At 40.4% G+C, this 20114-nt stretch overlaps 1 protein-coding gene across 1 annotated transcript in view; it reads left to right on the forward strand.

The window, feature by feature from the left end:
* Positions 1–20114, forward strand: part of LOC147702831 (teneurin-2) — a 1317719-nt gene that overhangs the window by 984455 nt on the left and 313150 nt on the right. The window contains exon 12 of the mRNA XM_086931409.1: positions 15164–15349. Within this exon, the coding sequence (XP_086787535.1) occupies positions 15164–15349 (186 nt within the window). The remainder of the gene's footprint in view (positions 1–15163; positions 15350–20114) is intronic.

Raw genomic sequence — 20114 nt, forward strand, 5'->3', positions numbered from 1 at the left:
TTCGTTAAAGTTTCCTTGATCTCTTTGGTAGGATCATGTTCAGCTTGTGCGTATGTAGATGTATCCTGGAGATGTGCAGCCACCTTCATTTCATAATGATTATGTCAATGACAACTAAGGCTCCACCTTTATCCACAAATTGAAAGGTTAGCTGTTGATTATTGGCAAGTTGTCTGAATATTCGTTTTTCATGGATAGACAGGTTACTCCTGGTTTTAGTTTGTAAATTGAGTGTTGCAAAGTCATTTTTAATCATGGTCACGAAAGTATCCAGCATTTTATGGGATATTGGAGCAGTGAAAGTACTGCAAGGTTTGAACTCCTTCTACTGGATATCATCTTGTGTAGATGAATTGAGACATAGGAACAATGTTTGTGAAGAAATGTCGTAATCGTAAATTCCTCATGAATATAAAAAAAACTGCTATCTCAAGTTCCAAAGTGTTGGTGACATTCTTGGGGACAAAAGACGTTCCTTTATTAAGTACTTTCCTCTGTTGCACTAAACAGTGTTGCAGATGAAAGATTGATAATTAAGTCTTGGTTATGCTCCATATGTTCCAAACATCCTGTTCTTTTTCTTTGCCCTCTACGTGTTTTTTTGAGACACATTGGTCCGTGGATATCCTGATGCTTGTCCGCTCACTAAAAAAGAAGCAGAAGAGGAAGACATGGCTTGACTGCTCACACTGGGGGCAATGACAAGTTGTTGGGATGTTGCCTTTGGCTGTTGACTTGCACTCAATGGTGTTCCATTGGTCTCCATCTCCCGATCAGAAACTATGCTTTCCTGTGAAGATGTGACTGCCTTCTGAGTATTTCTTCTGTGGGCATAAACCTCAGCCCAAGTGTACACTTCATTAAGCTTATAGTCAATTGTATTTTGTCCAAATAGTTTGCGTTCTTGCCATAGATGTCCAGTTTCGTGTTCAGATCATCCAATGTTTTTTCCAAAAATTCTACTAGATGTCAAGTCGGATGTAATCATCTCTACTTCCTACTCTAGTTCTCGAATTGTCCAGGAAAGTTCTTCTATTAGCAATAAGATTAAGTCCAATGAACATTTGTTCATATTGGCTTGCCATTTTTACGTGAATAGCCTTATTGAATTTAAACCTGCACAGCAGTGGTTTTATTGGTAGTCTCAGACCGCGTGGGATTCTTTGTACCTTGTGATATTGAATAAGTGTGGAGGCCTGAAGTCGTTGACTCAAAGCCCTTCTGGAAATGAATTCTAATTGTTTGAGTTGTTGTGTTATAGAACCTCCTTGTATCTTGAATGCTGTACTTTCATGTATTAATGCATAGATGTCACTAGCTTGACTGTTGTGATATAGCTTCAAAAGACATATTGTGCAGATGGGTGCTGCAACTGGGAAGTGCAATGATAGTAATAACGTGAATCGTGTTGCGCACACCTAAACTTAAATGAAAATGAGAACATTCATAGCTATTGTTATGAATGTTCTCATTTTCATATAAGTTTAGGTGTGCGCAACACGATTCATGTTATGTTACTGACACTACCACAACTCTTCCAGATTTCCAAACGTATGGAGCCTTTAGAGAACACTTCTGATTTTCCTGTTGACCTTTCGCCCCGTTCCTCAGGGTGTTAGCTTCAAGTCATGAGCATCTCTTCTATTGATCACCAGTTAAAATGTATATTAGTTTACATTAGCAGTGACAAAAATTAGTTTTTAGCAGTTCTTTTCATCCTACAGAACATACTAGAATTTGATGAATTCCGTCGAAATTCCAAAGAGCGGTGTGTACTCCATTGACCATAAACCACCAACATTAGCTGTTACCAGCAGGGCTAGAATTTAAAGGAAATATCTAATGAGGTTTTTTGGAGATTCGTGCTGTACATACCTCCTAATATTTCCGGCCATAAGGTGAATGGAACCAAACACTTAATAACAGTAAGAAAATTTAGATTGAAATAGAAATCAAATAGACTATGTTTAAATCCAAATTGTATATAGCGAAAATCCACCATGAGTGGCAAAGACAAATGTGCAAACCAGCTTATAGATAATGATGGGCAAAAAACGAACTGGAAATTCAAATGTTTTGAGCGTGATGTTGCTTACATTGAACGTCCCATCTAGTCCCAAAATGTGAAATCATAAACAGCTACGCACAATACATTGTAAGGGATAATCCAATAAGAAAATACAGCATATCCAATCTGGAAAACCTTAAATACCAAGAAACATTTCTACAAATTAAACTCATTGTCTGATCATGTATGGGTGGCTACAGGGCATGCAGGGGCTCCTTGGCAACAAAGGTGGTGGTTGAGGTCATTTGACTCTAGTGTCCGTACTACTATGTGTTTGCAAGCCTGATGAAATACACGCTATCTGCACATGACTCTTAGGTTAGCAAGGATGAGCAGTCAAAGGCTTCTCAGAGAGGTAGTGGAGGGGATATAGACTCAAATAGTCAAACGACTGGCTCAATAATTCTTTGTTCAGTCCACTGCTTAGCTTTCAATAAGATTTTAAGTATTTTAACCACACCAAAACAAGATACTAGACATAAGAAATGCTAATCACCACAATGTTATGTGGGTGTTACGGTTGTTATCTACCTATAAACCAATAGACTAGAATAAAGTGCATATGCAGGCTCACTATGAGTGCAGATGAGTATGTTCCCTGGTTTATTTGATCTGTAAGTCAGGCTGGATTTCCTTTATTTGACAGTCCTCTTTAAGCAGGGTCATTGTGAAAGCATGTCTCCCAAAAAACTTCTAGCAAAGTTCACAGTCAAAGTTCAGTTCAAGCGATGGTCTTACCTGAAACATCCAGTGCTGGTTAGGCTTGAGTGTAAGTATATGGCTCGGCTCAGCATAGTTGAGCAGTTGCAGTTGTGAGTGCTCCCACCTCATTTTCTTCATGGTGGCCAGGTTGACTTCCATCTTCTGGCCCATATTTTATGCCGCTAGGGTGGGCCTTCTTAGGTGGCCGTTGCTGGAGCTTGTATGATGGGAGTCGATAGGCTAGTTTAGCTCACATTCTTCAGCATAGAAACACTTTTGGGCAAACTCAAGTCTTCTCCTGTTGCTTTTACCAACCCACTCTTCGGAGCTGCTTCTCTTCCTCGCCCAACAACTAGGCTTCTCCTTTTTTGTACCACCAGCTCCTGATGGATCAGACACACTTCTCTCCATTCTCAGCAGGTCAGACAGGCTCCCAGCTCGCAGGTAGACCAACAGCTTTTCTAGAAGCACAGACTTCAGGTGATGTCCTGTCATTTCTGGAAGTGTGGTTGACCAGCAGACACCAGTCCTGGATCCTAGCAGTTCTTTGAGTACTCAGCGGAGTACTTTCAGTTCAGCTTTTATACACACTTCCCAGACAGGGGACATTGGTCCCATTGTAAATGTCCAGAAACTGGTTTTGGTGTTTTTGATTTCAGATTTTTTTGTACGCTCTGCACTGCAGACACCATATTTGTAGAATTTTATGGTCCTCACAAAGGTAGTGATGATGCTGGATTAAGGCAGGACTACACTAATCATGACTGCAATGATGTGTGATACCTATGGTACCTATCTGTCATTAGCCTTCCTGAAGTGGCTTCATGGAGAGACAAAAGAGGCTGGGCTTACGAGAAGCTTCCCTCCCTCTGAAAGTGAAATCTGCTGACTCAAACACCATTTCCTCAATTGTCAGTGCTCAGGAATCCTTTGCTACAAGAATATCACCATATCATTTCTAAAGGCAGCCTTGTCTCATGCCCCCACACTTCATTGTCTAGTCTTAAACCTGTCAGCTCAAGAATGCATGCAATACATTTCCACTTCCTGGGACGCAGTACTACAGGCTCCATCTTGTGTTATGTGAAACCAGAGGCAATCCAAAATGGATCCTGTTGGTTTAAAAAATCTTACACTCATCTCTAAATAGAACCTGCTACACACACTTGACAATAGATTTCAGCACGAGGGTCTAGGTATCTCATTTTGGTGGATCTTTATTGAGTGGGGTCCGTAGGCACCATACTCCTTCTGAGTCATGGAAAAATATATGCTCAGTGCTAGAATTGTATACATAGTATGCTGACACCAAGTCTTAATGTCAACAGGAGAGATGTATTTACAGTAGTCTTATGTCAGCTGGCAGGCAAGCTTGGAAGACCCCTCCATATCTCAGAGACAGGCTCTGGACCTCATAGCCCAGGAATGGTCTAGACCTAGGCATGCACACTGAATAAGTATGAGCTTTGCAACATAAAGTTGGATTACCAGCTATCAAATGCAGTTGGGTCACTTAGGGCATGGGTATGAGCCCATTTAACATGTAGGGGGCATTCCCATCCTAACACTCACATAAATTGTTAAATCCTGAAGGTGACTATTCCTCTGCAGGGAACGATAAACTGCTATATGAAGATCTAAAAAAACTCTAAGAATGCCATCTGAGAAGAAATAAAGGATGACCCAGAGATGAGTGTCATTGTGACACATTAGCCTCTGGTACAGCACTATTTACATATTCTTGGTCAATGGGATAACGTAAAATTGGTGGAAGTGAAGAATTAAAAATGGTGATGGTTTCTTAGAATTGTGTTTCCTGAGAGAAATTTTGTGCATTTAAATGGACATGTGCAATCCAAAATACCTACATGGTCTGAGTGGTCATTTCTAATTAGAAAAAACTGTAATTAATTTGGAGTTCCTATCAAGAGATATCTGGTAAGTTGGGGAGATCGCAACACATCTCCTAGTATTCTTCCAAGTCATGCTTCACCCCTTAACAGATCCAAGCCTTGAATATCATTAATCAAGGAAATGAAAGCATGCCTGTAGGCAGTCGAGGTGGGGTGTGGTAGCAGCATCACACTCTGGAAGCATTGTTATTGTTAATAAATGTGTATTACATTGTTATCACTGCACACAGAGCTCAGGCCATAATGTAAGTTTGGAGAGCTCATGTTTAACTGCCAACAGAAGGAGGCAGCCTTCTTTCAATCTCTTCATCATTGCCCAAGTTTAGATTTATGTGCTGGTTTATGTTAATTCAATATATGAATGCATACTACTTTATTAATGTTTAGCTTCATTACCTTAATTTTATGAATATGTGTAATTTTCTGCTTTTCTTTGTTTGGATGTGTTTTTTTCTGATGGATCAAGTTCCATTAATACCTCCTTGACAGCAAGTTCACATTTTTGTTACCCCAACCCCTGACCCCAACCCCCACCCGCAGCCCAAATGTCCGTCCTATGGCTTGCATTAATGAATGTGGTTTTAGTCTCCCAATTTTATCATGAAGGCAAGTATTGTGCATTAAAATTTTCTTACTTACTGGCACCGCCGTAATGTAATATTACGTTGGAAATAGAATACAAGGATTCAAATAAATCTATTAGAACTGAGAGTTTTTTTTGATTTTTTTAAAATATTTTTATTTTTGCAAAACAAAAGAGAGAGACACAAATTATTAAATCAATCAAAAACAGAATACGAGAAGATGAAACAAATTCTGGCAGAATGAAAGTTACAACAGTTTCAAAATAGTCCAAATTGTAAACAGTTATAATCATGCATAAGTAAATGAATAAATATGACGTTGCAACAGCTGGCAAAAAGCAGAACAATTTCTTTCCCCAAAACAAGATTCAGTTAAGAAAAGAAAGAGCCCGATATCTTATCAAATTTCATTAGGGACTGATTACCTCTAAGTCTGGCTAGAGCATGTTCCATAGAGTAAATTTCATTAAGTAAAGACCACCATTCCATAATATGTGGGGGATTAGGTGATATCCAAGCGAGAGCAACTGTTAATTTTGCACATGATAGCATAATAGTTACAATGGCTTGTTGTGGAGTATGACAAGTGCTGGTGTCTAGTAAGACTAAAGGTGCTGAGAGTGGGGGCGGGGGGGCAAATCAACTTTTGTTTCATAATTTTCTCCAAAGCCCTCCAAAATTCAGATAGCAAAGGACAAGAAAATAACATACGTTCCAAGTTCGCAGCTCTAAGAGTACATTTGGGGCATTTGGTTTGAGCACTAAATGCGGGGTCCGAAGACCATTTAGATATTCTCTCAGGAGTATGATAGAGCATACAAGTCGTTTTAAATTGTTGAAGCCTTAAGCTAGAGGAATGAACATTATTAATAATATTACGTAAAGATAGGTTATTCGCAGCAGGAGTAATGTTGCTTCCCAGCATAGTGCTCCATTTTCCAGCTAATTTGCTACAATCACTACTTTTATAACTATTAAGACATCTATACCAAGTGCTAATTAAAGATGTATCCCTATGTGAGTAAAAGCAGTCCCAAATGTTGGAATCAGCTACCTCAGAAAGTTTGATCTTGCGAACGAGAAAATCATAAATTTGTATGTATTTAAATCTTGTAGCTTCCGAAACTTTATATAAAATTTTAAGTGTCTCAAAGGTCAAAAATCCTTGCATCCCATATGAATCCCCAAGTGTCCTTATACCATGTGCCCGCCATGTGTTTGTCGCGCCATCGCTAAAAATTCCTGGAAGTCCAGGGTTGCCCCATAGCTGGAGTCTAGGATGATAAAAAGAAGTATGACAAAAAGCCAGTATGTTACGCCAAATTTTAACCATATCTTTAGCAGTCTTAAATTTTACCCTTTTGTAGTAGTTGGGGTCATTGACTCTTAACAAAAACATATTTGCATCCGAATTTAACATAAAAATTTGAAAATAAAGTTGATTATCTGTATTAAGCAGACTTTCTAAACGGCCCAAAAAAGTTGCCCAAAAATATAACTTGAAATCAGGGAAGTTAACCCCCCATTATCTAGTGCATCCTTGAGCAGCACCATGGACTGTCGAGCTTTACGATATCCCCAAATGAAACTACTAAATACACCATCCAGCTTCTTAAAAAAAAGATTATTAAGCAAAAGAGGAATTGAACGAAACAAATAGAGAAATTTGGGAAGTATTTTTATTTTGATCAAGTTTATCCTACCGATAATATTTAGAGGGAGTTTATGCCATTTTCATTCAAATAAATCTATTAGAAATGAGAGTTACTAAAGAACACATGCCCAGAACAAATTCACTAAAATAATGTTACCCTGGAGATACTTAATTTAACTCTGCATGCAGCAAGCCCCACTTCTTTGCTGCTAATAGTGGAGTCAGGCCACAACCAATGTTTGGATGACCTTCCTAAGGATACAGAGTCCATAACAAATTTATCCCACTGAAACATGGCTAGGGATGCATTCTTCTGTGCCCAGGAAAACACAATTAAAATACTCCAGTGGGACATTTAACTCACCAAATTACAGACTTGCCTACAGCTAATGAATAATTTAGTGGTATGCAAATAGGCAGAAAAGGGTAATGAGATCTAATCAAATATCAGTAACTTTATTGACATTAGGTAATGGAAAAGGCAGCTGTGAGAAATTAAGCTGTTGGTTAAAGAGGGGGATGACCTCTGTTCAAACAGGAGCCATATTCCCTGTAAGGGTGAACCACAAAATGAACCTGTGCTTATCCCTGTGGTAGCCTGACACAAAATCAGTCAGGCTTAACTTAGAGGCAATGTGTAAATTATGTATACAACACACAAAAAACAATAAAGTGAACACAGGACACAAGAAAAATCCAACACCAATTTAGACAAATATACCAAAATGTAATAAATTATTTGACAACAAAACAAAATTCAATCCGTAGAACCGTAGATATGCAGTTTAAACAATTTAGGTGAAACTAGTGCCTAGAAATGGCAAGTGCCAACTGTCACGCAGGACTGTGACAAAATCACAAGTTGAGGCCGACCACGATACAGCACGGGACAGCTACAGTTACTTAGTTAGGTCCACTGAAAAAAACGTACCTTAAATCCTGGTTGTGGAGTATTGCAAGCTACCACAGCCTGGATGTGTCATGCAGCAGTAGTTCTGAAGAGCTGTGGGCCCTCAATGCAAGATCCTGTGTCATCATCAAGGATGCCATCAGCGAGGGGCTTGCGATGTAAGGCCTGCGTCAAAGATGCATTGCTCACCGGCAGTTCCAAAGAAGTTGAGGTTCTGGCGATACTGCGTCCTGCTTCGTTGTCCAGGATGTCATTGTCGACTGGCTTGCGATGGAGACTGCGGGCTGCGATAAAAAGTCCTGAGTGGGAGATGCTTTGTGCAGCAGCAGTTCTGAAGCAGTGCAATGAGGAGTTGTTTCACTCTTCATCGGTTCTGCCCACATGAAAAAATAGCTGGGCTGGGCTTGGCTGGCAGAGAATCTTCAGGACCATTTACAATTGCCTGACTGGGCTGGCTCCACTTGGGGGTGCTGGGTTCATGGTAGTTAGAGCCTGTTCTGTCCCAGAGCCTTCTGATCCGGAGGCCTGCCAACTGGCCCTGGGAGTCATTCTGATGGTCCTGGGTTCAAGATGCAGATCCAGTCCTTCACTGTGGCAGCATGGCAACAGAGTAGCAGGCCTTCTGGCAGAGCACCACACAGCCCTGAGTTTTCCAAATGTTCAGAAGTGTACTGAAGAGTGGGTTGCAGGGTCCCCTTTTTAGGTTGAGCATTCAAGACCTCTTGTATATACTTTAGTATATACTTATATGTGTCTGTACTTTGTGGGCTCTGGAGATTAGCCCTAGGACGTGTCTGCTTCCGCTTAAGGACTTTTGTTTTCTGTTCAACTGCCTCGATTTAACTGTCTTGATAGAAAACGACCATTAGAGGTCAGTAAAATACCAGAAATGCTTTCTGCTACTTCAACTGCCTCTATTTAACTGTCTTAATAGGAAACGACCAGTAGAGATCAGTAAAATATCAGAATTGCTTTCTGCTGAGGGACTTTCTTTTTTTAATTTTTCTGGCAACTGCCTCTATTTAACTTTCTTTATAGAAAATAGCAAGCCGAGGTCAGTAAAATACCAGAATCACTTTAGCATTCTCTAGATTCCAGTCCATAGAAATTGTCTTCCACGAGCACCCATAGACAATAATATTTTTTTCAAATCTTGTATTTTCAGTGATATGACCACCAAAGGCCCTGATTTTATCATAAAAACAGAGCTTTGGACTATATCATTTCCAGCAGAAAGGCAATGTTTCTCTCGATGGGTTCCCATACCAGGTGTGTCATGCAGTTTGGAGCTTACTTTCCCTCCATTTTAAAGAACAGTAGATGGGTCAGCACCCAGGATAATGTACTGCATAGCTAAATACATATATGGTCCCAAAGACTAGACCGATTGCATTGTAAATGCTTGTTATAAATGGCACCTCGTTAGAAGAAGGAGAAGTATTCATTGAATTCCCTATTAAGTGCTTAACATTTTGTGACTCCCCTGCCCTGGCTACAAGCTGGCTGCATGAACAATGCAGAGCATAGAGTATGCTGTTGCAACTGGGGCTTTGCCCAGCTCCACCCCCAGCCTACCAATTGATGGACCATTCAGGCACACCTAAACCCCCAATTGCATGGCTGTCTGGGAGAAATAAACAAAGTACAACTGCCAACTACAGCCAGTCATGTGATCCAAGGGAGGCTGCAGGTACCAAATAGTTTAGGGCAGGAAAATACCAACTTTCTAAAAGTGTGTCTGACGTGATTAGGTAGGATCCTGTTTATGAAAAAGGTGGCGGGATTAGTAAATAATTGATGTACAAAAGAGGAGAACCCCATACCATAGATATGTTACGAAATGGCAAAGGCTGCATTATTGTTTTGTTTCTGCTCTTACAAGTCTACTTTGCATGTATTTAAAAAAAAAATTGTCAGATATTCTCACAGGGCAATAAATGCGCTACAAGCTTATTCTGCATGCATAATGAATTAATCAAAACATTAAACATGACTTGGTTACGCTGACGTGTTTTGACCTTCTATATGGGCCTGATAATTATTTACTGAAGGTCTTCCCCAGGGCTTACAGAGCTTACGTGGAGGACACTACATATAAAACGAGACAAAAACCATGAAATGTGTGTCACATTTTGAAAATGGGAAAACCTCTTATGTGCATCTCAGTATTTGGACTTGCAGCCCTAAAAATGAACATGGAGTCGTAGAGGCAGAGGCTCAACATCTATCTCCCTCTTGGAGAAAGTTGAGTTCAAAATTCCCTCATGGGTAGGTCGGTTTCTCTGCCTCTGATAATGCCTTCCAGTGAGTTGAGAAAGGAACATGTAGGCACATCATTCAATTCAATTTAATAATACTTTATTCGGTTATAGAAGAATATAACTATAAAAGCACATACAAAGTAATCATCATTAATTTGTGGCCTTTGCTCCAATGTGGCAACTAAAGATACGTGGGGTCAAGTGTGTCTTACTGTTTTGAAAGGGAGCTTTTCTTTTTTCTTGATAACTGCAAAGGTACAGAGTTCTGGTATAACAAAAATATTTGGTGTGCTGCAGTCTTTACAATGATATAGTGCACAGTATTTAATACTAGTTGGGGCAAGGGGTAATGGCACTCTTAAGCAGGGTGAGGTTTTTACTGTCCTACCTTTCTTAGTGAACCATAGCAGTCACTCGGCTCTCTTATATTTGTGGCGCTTTCATTTTGGCCTCTGTGTGCGAGCAAAACAAACATATGGGGAGAATGGCAACACATTGCTGCCCTTGTTACTAGAGAGTGCATGATTATACTGGCTTTTTGGTTTTCTACTGTGATCAGGATGTGTTTCCTCATGGCGGCATTGCTAGAACTCTGCTGGTTGTCATGCGAAAAAGGTAATTAAATTCTTGCCACATTTGGACGCCTCACAGCTGGTAGTGTACCACACCTCGGAGGGTTACATGGGAAACGTAGCTCTTCATGTCCATAGTGACTGGGGCCCTGTGTTCACTACATCTAGCATTTTAGAAATGTGGGGTATCTATTTAAAAAAAAAAGTTACCACTCTGAAACTTCTATTATTAAAGTTTTGGGTATTTGTTTGCACATATTTCATTTGAGCATATGAACTTGTGGTTTTTGAGGGGGACATTCTAGAACAACATCAGCAAAGCAAAACATATAGGAATTACAATTAAGCACCAGGAAATTTCATACAATAAATGGTACATTACATTTATTACTTTACTTGTGCTTATCACATTGTGCGTGTATCCCGTGATGTCTACCCGATGTGTTATTTTAGGAGTGTTCTATTTTTGGGTTTGTAAGAGCAGACGCAAAACAGTAATGATGCCTTGGTAATTTCTTAATAAATCTATGGAATAAGTGGTCCTCCTCTTTTGTATATTGATCGTTCTAAAATTGCCATTTTCAAAATTGTAACTCACAATTGGACTTAACCATTAAAGAGGATTTTGTATTACAACTTCTCTGACAGCAAACATGAAATTCTTACCTTCTCCCAATTAAAAGTTAGCACTTATTAAATGTAATAAGGCAATCCAACATTATCCTATGGGAGAGGTAGACCTCATAGTAGTGGAAAACCAATGTAAGATTTTTACACTACCAGGTATGTAAAACTTAAAAGTACATGTCCAAACTTTTAATTGCAATACACCCTGTCCCTATGGGATACCTAGGGCATTCCTTAGAGATGATTTATATGCACAAAAATGGGAGTTTACGGCTTGGCAAGGGGGTTATATTGCCAAGTCTAATTGGTAGTTTAAAACTGTATTCAGGCTGCAATGGCAGGCCCGGGACATGTTTTAAAGGGCTACTCAAGTGGAAGCACAATAAGTGATTCAGGCCCATTAGTAACATTTAATTTACAGGTCCTGGCTATATGGTATGCCCCTCTACAAGGGACTTAAGTAATTAAATATGCCAATCAGGGGTAAGCCAACTTTACCACCTTTAAGGGAGAGAGCACTTGAGTGGTAGTTAACAGCAGTAAAAGTCCTAGAGCCAAATAAATCTGTATTCCAGCAAAAAGTGGAGAGTATAGGCAAAACATCAAACAACTGCCATGCCAATCATGACCATTGGCAAAAGGGGGACTCTGGTTGCGCTGATTTCTAGGACCGAAATGAAAAATGCAGGAAATGGCATGAACATTCAGGCTATGTTGGGCCCTTGCGAGGGTGAGTAAGACTATGAGAACCAGGGCATGAAGAGATTGAGTATGATCTTATGCTTCTGGTAGTTGTTTCGTTGACCCTTATAAGATATGATTACTTATCAGATGTACCAACGAGAAGCCTATTTTAGCTAGGAATGATGTATTGACGGGAATAGATTCAGATTGTTGTGAAGCTACTTGTTTTTGATGTCAGAAGGTTCTCCTGTTATGAGTGTGTTGAACGAGATTGTTGATTTATAGTTCAATAGGGTGGTGAAGGGTTTTGATGTTTTGAAGATGGTTATAAAGAAAACGGACAATTTAGAATACATGTATGCAAGATTTGCTTTACATGATATACCAGACTGAGGCACAGGAATGATGTAAATAATGTTGTTATCCTTTAATAGTAATGTTCTATTTAAAGTACTGTATCCTAATTGGGCCTACGTAAAAGCAGCTGAATCACATATACTTCAGCATAATCATATATGCCTAAGCAGATACATTTGCAAATGTTTTATTTAGTTCAAAGTTATTATTAATTTAACTTTACACTGTTCTCAAAGTCCATAGTAGTTTTTCCGTGGATATATGTTTCTTATTCTCCTCTAATAAAAAGCCCATATTTCAGTAGTATATAGAGTCCAAAATTCTGTTTTCAATATTAAAGCTTCTTTTTGGCCATTCATTTATAATTTTTTTTTACATTATGTATCTCCGACATTGTTCAATTGTGACTTAGTAAGAGGAAACACATTTTTGACTGTTCATAATTCGGATTTTTGCAATAACGTTTATCTCTACTTGTTGTTCATTTTAACAGAGGCGTAGGAAGGGGGTGCAGTGGGTGTGGGTGTGGGCCACCCCGGGTGTCATCACTGAGGGGGGTGACAAAATGGCAAAAATATGTTTTTTAAACACACATTTTTGCCATTTAATCACACCGGGAGTGACAAGAAATTTTCCGCACCGAGTACCACCTGACCTTGCTACGCCACTTCCTTTTAAGATTATCAGTAAAGATTGAAGGTTCTTATTGACACCACATGGCTGTTTTCAGCCACACGGTTCGCAGCCTTGCATCAGTTTTTCAGGGCTTGTTTGTATCAAAGACCTGACATCGGTAAAACTGAGTCTATGGTGTTTGAAATGGGAAGATACTTCATCGTAATCACAAGATTCCAAAAAAGCTTTAAATCAAATTGCAAATGCAATGGGACTCACTTTTCCAAACATTTAAAAGTTAGGTTCCTGTCTTGCAAAATGGACAGCTTTCCTAAAGAGGATTCAATCCCAAAATGAGAAACAGTTTGGACCACTCATAATCGTAGATATATTTTTTTAACATAAAATATCTTACACATATTATGTATAGGTCCTGTTTTACTTAATGCCCATAAAATAGTTTTTACCAAACAGAGTCAGAACTTTGACAATACGAATTTTCAGGAAAACCTTAATCCAGGGCCTGAATTTTCTACATATGCAGTCAAACTTTAAATGTGTAAACTTCATGGAGCATTCCACTTGTATGCTCGCAGCGAAAGCCCTGTAGTGCTATCCTGTATCCACCCACTTCAGTGCACTTTACACATACCATAGCTTAAATGTAATTGAAATCATTTTACTCTACTACACCATGAGCTCATCTTCCTTATTTTTAACTATGACTTATCGATAAAGGTTTTTTACCTAGTTTTACATTTATGTTATATCCTGTCTCACATGGCAATTATTTTAATCAAAGCAAAACCAAAGGGGATGATGGACGGAGTGTTGAACATTGCAAGCACTCACCCCCAGTCAACTGATCAGGGTTTAATCCATCATCATTCTTTGGCTCACTACACCACCCCAGTTCAGACATGGCCATATGCAAATCAGTCTGACCCTGTGCCTCATGGGAACAGTCCAGCCCGAACTGCCAAGCCATGTCTTCCCTGGACCGGAAACAAGCATTCTGGCTAATCAGCCGTCACCAGCCAGGCTAGCTTGAGTCCAGTGACAAAGTGAGCAAGGGACCCACGTCTGGGCAAACCCTGCCAACTTAGGGCGAACAAAGCTAAACCAAAGGGGATGATGGACGGAGTGTTGAACATTGCAAGTACTCACCCCCAATCAACTGATCTGGGTTTAATCCATCATCATTCTTTAGCTCACTCCGCCACCCCAGTTCAGACATGGCCATATGCAAATCAGTCTGACCCTGTGCCTCATGGGAACAGTCCAGCCCGAACTGCCAAGCCATGTCGTCCCTGGACCGGAAACAAGCATCTGGCTAATCAGCCGTCACCAGCCAGGCTAACTTGAGTCCACTGACAAGGTGAGCAAGGGACCCACGTCTGGGCAAACCCTGCCAACTTAGGGCGAACAAAGCTAAACCAAAGGGGATGATGGACGGAGTGTTGAACATTGCAAGCACTCACCCCCAATCAACTGATCTGGGTTTAATCCATCATCATTCTTTAGCTCATTCCGCCACCCCAGTTCAGACATGGCCATTGTTCAACACTCTGTCCATCATCCTCTTTGGTTTTGCAATGATTTTAATCAATCATGCAATAAAGATTACATTCAATTTGGAAAGAAAATTGAAAAAACATATTCGTTCTTCAAATTAAGGAGCAACAAATATCATCTTTGGGATCTCAATCAAAGTATTCAAGGTCCTTAGCATTTCCAATTGTCTTCTCTTGCACTTCCAAGCGCGACGATGCCTTATAAGGCAAACTCCGCAAGCCACAGTATAACAGTACTACCCTGACGGTCAAACTCAGTAGAAGGGTATGTAATTTAAGGGTTTGAGCACAGGAGCGGCCCGTGCAGGTAAGAGCGGTGAGATGGGGTGGGGTGGGGGGTCTCAACAGACGACGTGGGAAAATTTAATATTTAATTTTCCTGCATCGTCTGTCAAGTCCCCCTCCACCCCGCCTACAACCCCACCACTCTTACATGTATGGGCCACTCCTTTACGAGCATGGCAGGGTTTGCTGTTGGTTAATCAACGCAGCATCCTAGAATGCACGTGTTATTTTAGAGTTATTTGTATTTTTTTTTGTAATTATAATTTTAATGATACTGATAAGCAGTTCTATGTGCATGCCTAATACTGAGGCAAGCTACACTAAACAATTATTTTGCTTCTATTTCCATTTCTACAGAGGTCTGTTCAGTAGATTGTGGCACCCATGGTGTCTGTATTGGTGGAGCATGTCGATGTGAAGATGGCTGGACTGGGGTAGCATGCGACCAGCGTGTATGCCATCCACGCTGCACTGAACACGGATCATGCAAAGACGGCAAATGTGAATGCAGAGAGGGATGGAATGGGGAGCACTGCACCATTGGTAGGCAAACGACAGACATCAAATCAGGCACATATTGCTTTCTTCTCATACAACATAGAAATTTAGTAGCTGTTGTGTATTATGGGATCTGTTCCATCAAGGCGGCTAATTGCTACTGCCTGCTTCCATGCCACCCGAAACTTTAGAATATAGATACATTTATGTTGTGTAAATTAATTGTAAAATGATCACCATCAATTTACCATTGCCAATGGCTATAGACGATGGCTTTTGCCAGTTTGTGCACATCCTCAAAATATTTCATGCAAAAGTAAAGCAATGTTCCTTTAATTGCATATTTTTCAATTTCTTGGTTCGATGCACTATACTTGTTTGCTATTATGCATCATATTGAAGTCACTGACTGTGTCAGGTAACATTTAGAGCTCTTGAAAATAATGCCTGGCTTATAGCCTGCCAAGCTAGAAATTAAATAAAATTAATTCATTTTGCAATTAAGTCAGCAGGATTACGTTGTGTCCTTCTTCCAAGACACGCAATACATGTCTTTTCTTTTTGCTTGAATACATAAACTCCTCAGTACACAGATTACCGGATAATCTTAATCGCATAGCGATTACAAGAGCCCTCAATTACCGCCCACAGAAATCATTATATTTTAGAGCCAGACACCAAGACACTTACAAAGAAAGATTTTATGAAGAGATCACTCTTCACACAGATGTGTGAAAAAATGGGTCAAAACCATTTCTTACAGGTATTCTTACACTGCTTGTGGTTGGCCACTCCTCCCTCCGGGGCACCTGCCAGACCTGCCCACAAGACCTATCTAATAAAATCAGCAGCAATGTAATAAATAATTTGGAAATTGAGAGAATGTGGGCGTAACCAGATTTGCATGTGACATGCAAATTCAATCCCTTCTGCGTGTGGTAAGGTCACTCACCATCCAGCTGAGTACTGCCAACTACGACCTAGGTTTAGAATATAGGATTGGAAGTTTGTAACTATAGGTTGAAAGATACTTAGACAGTTACTTTAAATATGTATTGTAACACTACTGTAGCATTAATAAATTAGTTTTTGAGCCCATCTGCTACATTTTTGGTATTCGAAAACGTTCTTTACAATGTTGTAGGATAAGTAGGATAAAAAGCCTGCCATCGACAGTAACCACACCCACTGGTTTTAGAGCAACCACCATTCAATATTTTGAATCTAGGGACATCATGTCAAACTTAATTAAAGCAGAATTCAAAAGCAGCTGTTTGTCAAAAATGAGAGTCTAGCTGTGCAATTACTTCCTTTCACAGAAGAGAAAAAGGGTGAAAGGTGTAAACTATCATGTATTTCCTAAACAACCTACCATATCCGCACTGACGAGCAGGCCAATGGTGATGAAACTGCAGGAATTTGCACCCACTCGTATGTATCAGCATGGGAACAGTCATGGGACTCCCGGGAGCACGAGGGCAGCTCTCTTCACTGCAGACGAATAGATCCCACGGGACGACGGCATAGGAAACGGTTTCCTAATTCCGTACTAAGTGAATTCGTACCCTGTAGTAAGAGAACAGACATGGCAAGTAGGTCCCGCATTGGGATGCCGGTGGCGGCAGTCTGGCAGGCCTTTATGGGACAATCCCATCAGTGATTGTGTTTTCTCTGTAATCTGGAACTATGGCCCAAGCAGGGTGTGCAAATGAGTGAATGCCTTTTCATTATTTCATTGTTGTATTTCACATTTTGTGTAGTTTGTGAAAATAGTGCATTTTTGTCAGGTGAATCTGAAATGAACTGTGCACATACATTTGTCATTTTAAAGTCTTGTTTCGCATGTTATAATGCTGACCTGATGTTGTACAGTGGCTCCTTCCCTAGTCTTGTCACTCTGTTGTGCCACATGTAACTGTTGGTATTGGGTCCCTCATCAGCAGTTTTTATCAGTCTCGGAAAAGTGCAAGGTTCATTAAAATGGCAGAGTTCATAGCCCTATTAAGATACTTAAACACAATTCTTTGTGGCTTGTACCAGGTTCAGGTTATGTCTTTTTTACACGTATGAAATCAGGAGAAGAAATTATTCACAATTATTTGCGTAAGAACTATCACTGCCCTGGCAGTTCCCACTTTTTTTAAAAATTCATATTTGACCATGACGTTTTGACTCCCCACCGTGGGTTCTTGCTTGTTAGGCAGACATCAACCACGGTCTCTTCTGCTTAAGGTAGCATTTTGCTGCACTCTCTGCAGCACCTGCTACTGACTTGGCATAAAGTCTGGAACCTTGCCTGACATTGGGAAATAGCATTTATTAGAACTAACATATTGTGAAGCAGTTGCTGGGGTGCAGACAGTCCTGTGCAGTTGTCTTCATGGTTTAGTTGAGACTAGGAAGTATGATTCGGGATCCAGAGTCCAGAGGAGTCTGTGGTTTGGCACACTGTCAGACTGCTCCAGTATTCTCTCATTCCTTCCTAGACGTGGATGGAAACAATTAAGAGGAAATGTAAACATCTATGTAGCTAATTAATGAAATACCCAAAGCAAAAGATGAGTGGTTTTATTTAGCTTTTAAGATATTGACTTTTGAAATCGGTATACAATTTCCTAGCCATAGGTAAATTACTGGAATATTTTCATCTCCTAAATTTGAGGTGTATTTAATATGAATTATATGGACTTTGCCAGTGCCAGACGGCAACGTATTCCTTGGAGAAAGGACCAGATGATGGGATGAGGATGTTGAAGGTTAACCTGTCTCCTACCGCAATCTCTTAGGGTCTTGTATGCATGGAGGCAGCTCTCACGGCTCCCTGGCTCTAGAACCCCTTGTAGTACATGTCTAGCCTTTTCACAAGGAGGTGCGGATGCCTTTGTTGCCTAAGAGGGCTTCTATGGTTTCCACGGTAGTGGCGAGTGGCAGGTGCAAGCTCTGTGGAGATGCTATCCCTCTTTTTCCAATATTCCCTCTGTGAGACTTCCCTGGCCTAGAAATATATCACAGAAGCTGACAGTGAGATGCCGTGAAGATGGTAACAAGTCAAACATAGTGTAGGATTGAATGTTCCATACCAATGTAGTCTTTAAATGATGGGTGGACCTTCCCACTCAGTGCTTTTTGAGGTGATAAACAGTATACTGAAAGAGGTCCCTCTGGGCAGTGTTTGAGCTCAGACACAACTCGATAGGGAAAATGAAATAAGTCGATGCAGCGAGGGCAAGGTAAGTGGTTTTATTTATTTATTTTATTTTCTCTATGCTTTTGTTTGTGGCTTCCATCCCCTAACCCCCGCCTCACCTCACCGCGCTTACCTGCACTGGCCGCCACGGAACCTAGGTACTCCATTTACTAAAAAGTACACTGTATTATGACGTAATCCTCTCTGGTCACGTATATATCCGGATCTCCAAGCATATTCATGCATTGCTGCGTGGATCGCTGGCTTCGTACATTTGGCGTCTATTTTGCTTCAAGTTGCTCTTATTTCAAACAAATTGTGTACTTTCTGCTAAATTATGCAGTAAATTACTATCCACGAGGCCCCAACAGCTAACGCTGAGTTTGCGCCACTTACCTTCAGAATGTGTTCGTATATTTTAATGCAATTGAAAATCATTTGATTTGCTTGGCTTCGCGCTTGGATGGATGTGTTGCCTTGATTGCCCGAAGAAACTGTGCTGGAAGTTCTGTGCACTAGAACATTTCTCAGATAGGCTAAGTGACCTGTGAAGGGTGATTTGTACTCGCCTTTCATAGATGTGAATGTCGGCTGTGGTAAGCAAAGCAATATATTTTCCATCATTCACATGTGACGGAGCTTCAACTAAAGCCAGATCTTTTTATAGACTCGTTGACTGAAACAAACACGAATTCAATAGTGGGGTCCCTAAGAAATACAGATAACAATCCTATAAATTAAAGAAAGGTGACTTGCTTTGAGTGATTTTTGACCTGGCTGAATGTGATTACATTTTAAGAAAATAAATGCATGTTTAGTTTGAAGCACTCATATATTGCTACAATTTACTTTGAGCTTCTTATGAGTACACATGTATAACCTAAAGCCCTCTAACTGACCTTTTCTACCGTTGATTTGAGCAATTGCATTATATTCTGTGTGACCAGTTTATTTTCATTTCATTGTGTCCCAATGTCGAGACGTTTACTGTGGACCAAACATAGTTTAATATATAAAAGGACGGGGTCCAACCCTTACTTCTTGAGTGGGTTAGGAATAAATAATTGTCTTTCCCACGCAGTCATTCAGAAAATATCTTATGACTAGGCCTGTGCTCACTCCCACATTTAAAGAGACTTTCTAGTTAGGTGAAACTGTTAATTAAAAGGCAACATTTTAAACTAAAAAAAAAACACTGAAAATCACCAGTTATAGTTAACTGAAGGAACTCTAACTTGCACCCTTGCCATGCACAGTTTTGTCTATAATGTTATTTAACACCTTGGGTGCTAAGCTGATCCCCCTCTTGTGCTGATATTTACTGAATCCCCTTTTACATGACGATTGAGCTCGTCATGAGCATCGAAGGGGTTAAGATATCAACAGTGGAGTTGCAGAGCCAGCCACGGAGCAAGATGGAGGCTCCTTAGAGTACTGCCGCATCCTTGGACCTTTGTGGGGTGATTTTGCCAATGTGCCAATGTCCAGAGGGCAGCAGAGGCTGCTATAGGGCTGGGGATGCATGAGGTGAACCCCCACCACCTCCAGTGGGAGCCCCCTTTCTATTCTCCCTAGCGGCAGAGTAATAGCCCGTAACCGGCAACCCCCATCTCCGCTCCTGAG

Source organism: Lissotriton vulgaris, chromosome 7, assembly GCF_964263255.1.
Source record: "Lissotriton vulgaris chromosome 7, aLisVul1.2, whole genome shotgun sequence".
Lineage (NCBI taxonomy): Eukaryota > Metazoa > Chordata > Amphibia > Caudata > Salamandridae > Lissotriton > Lissotriton vulgaris.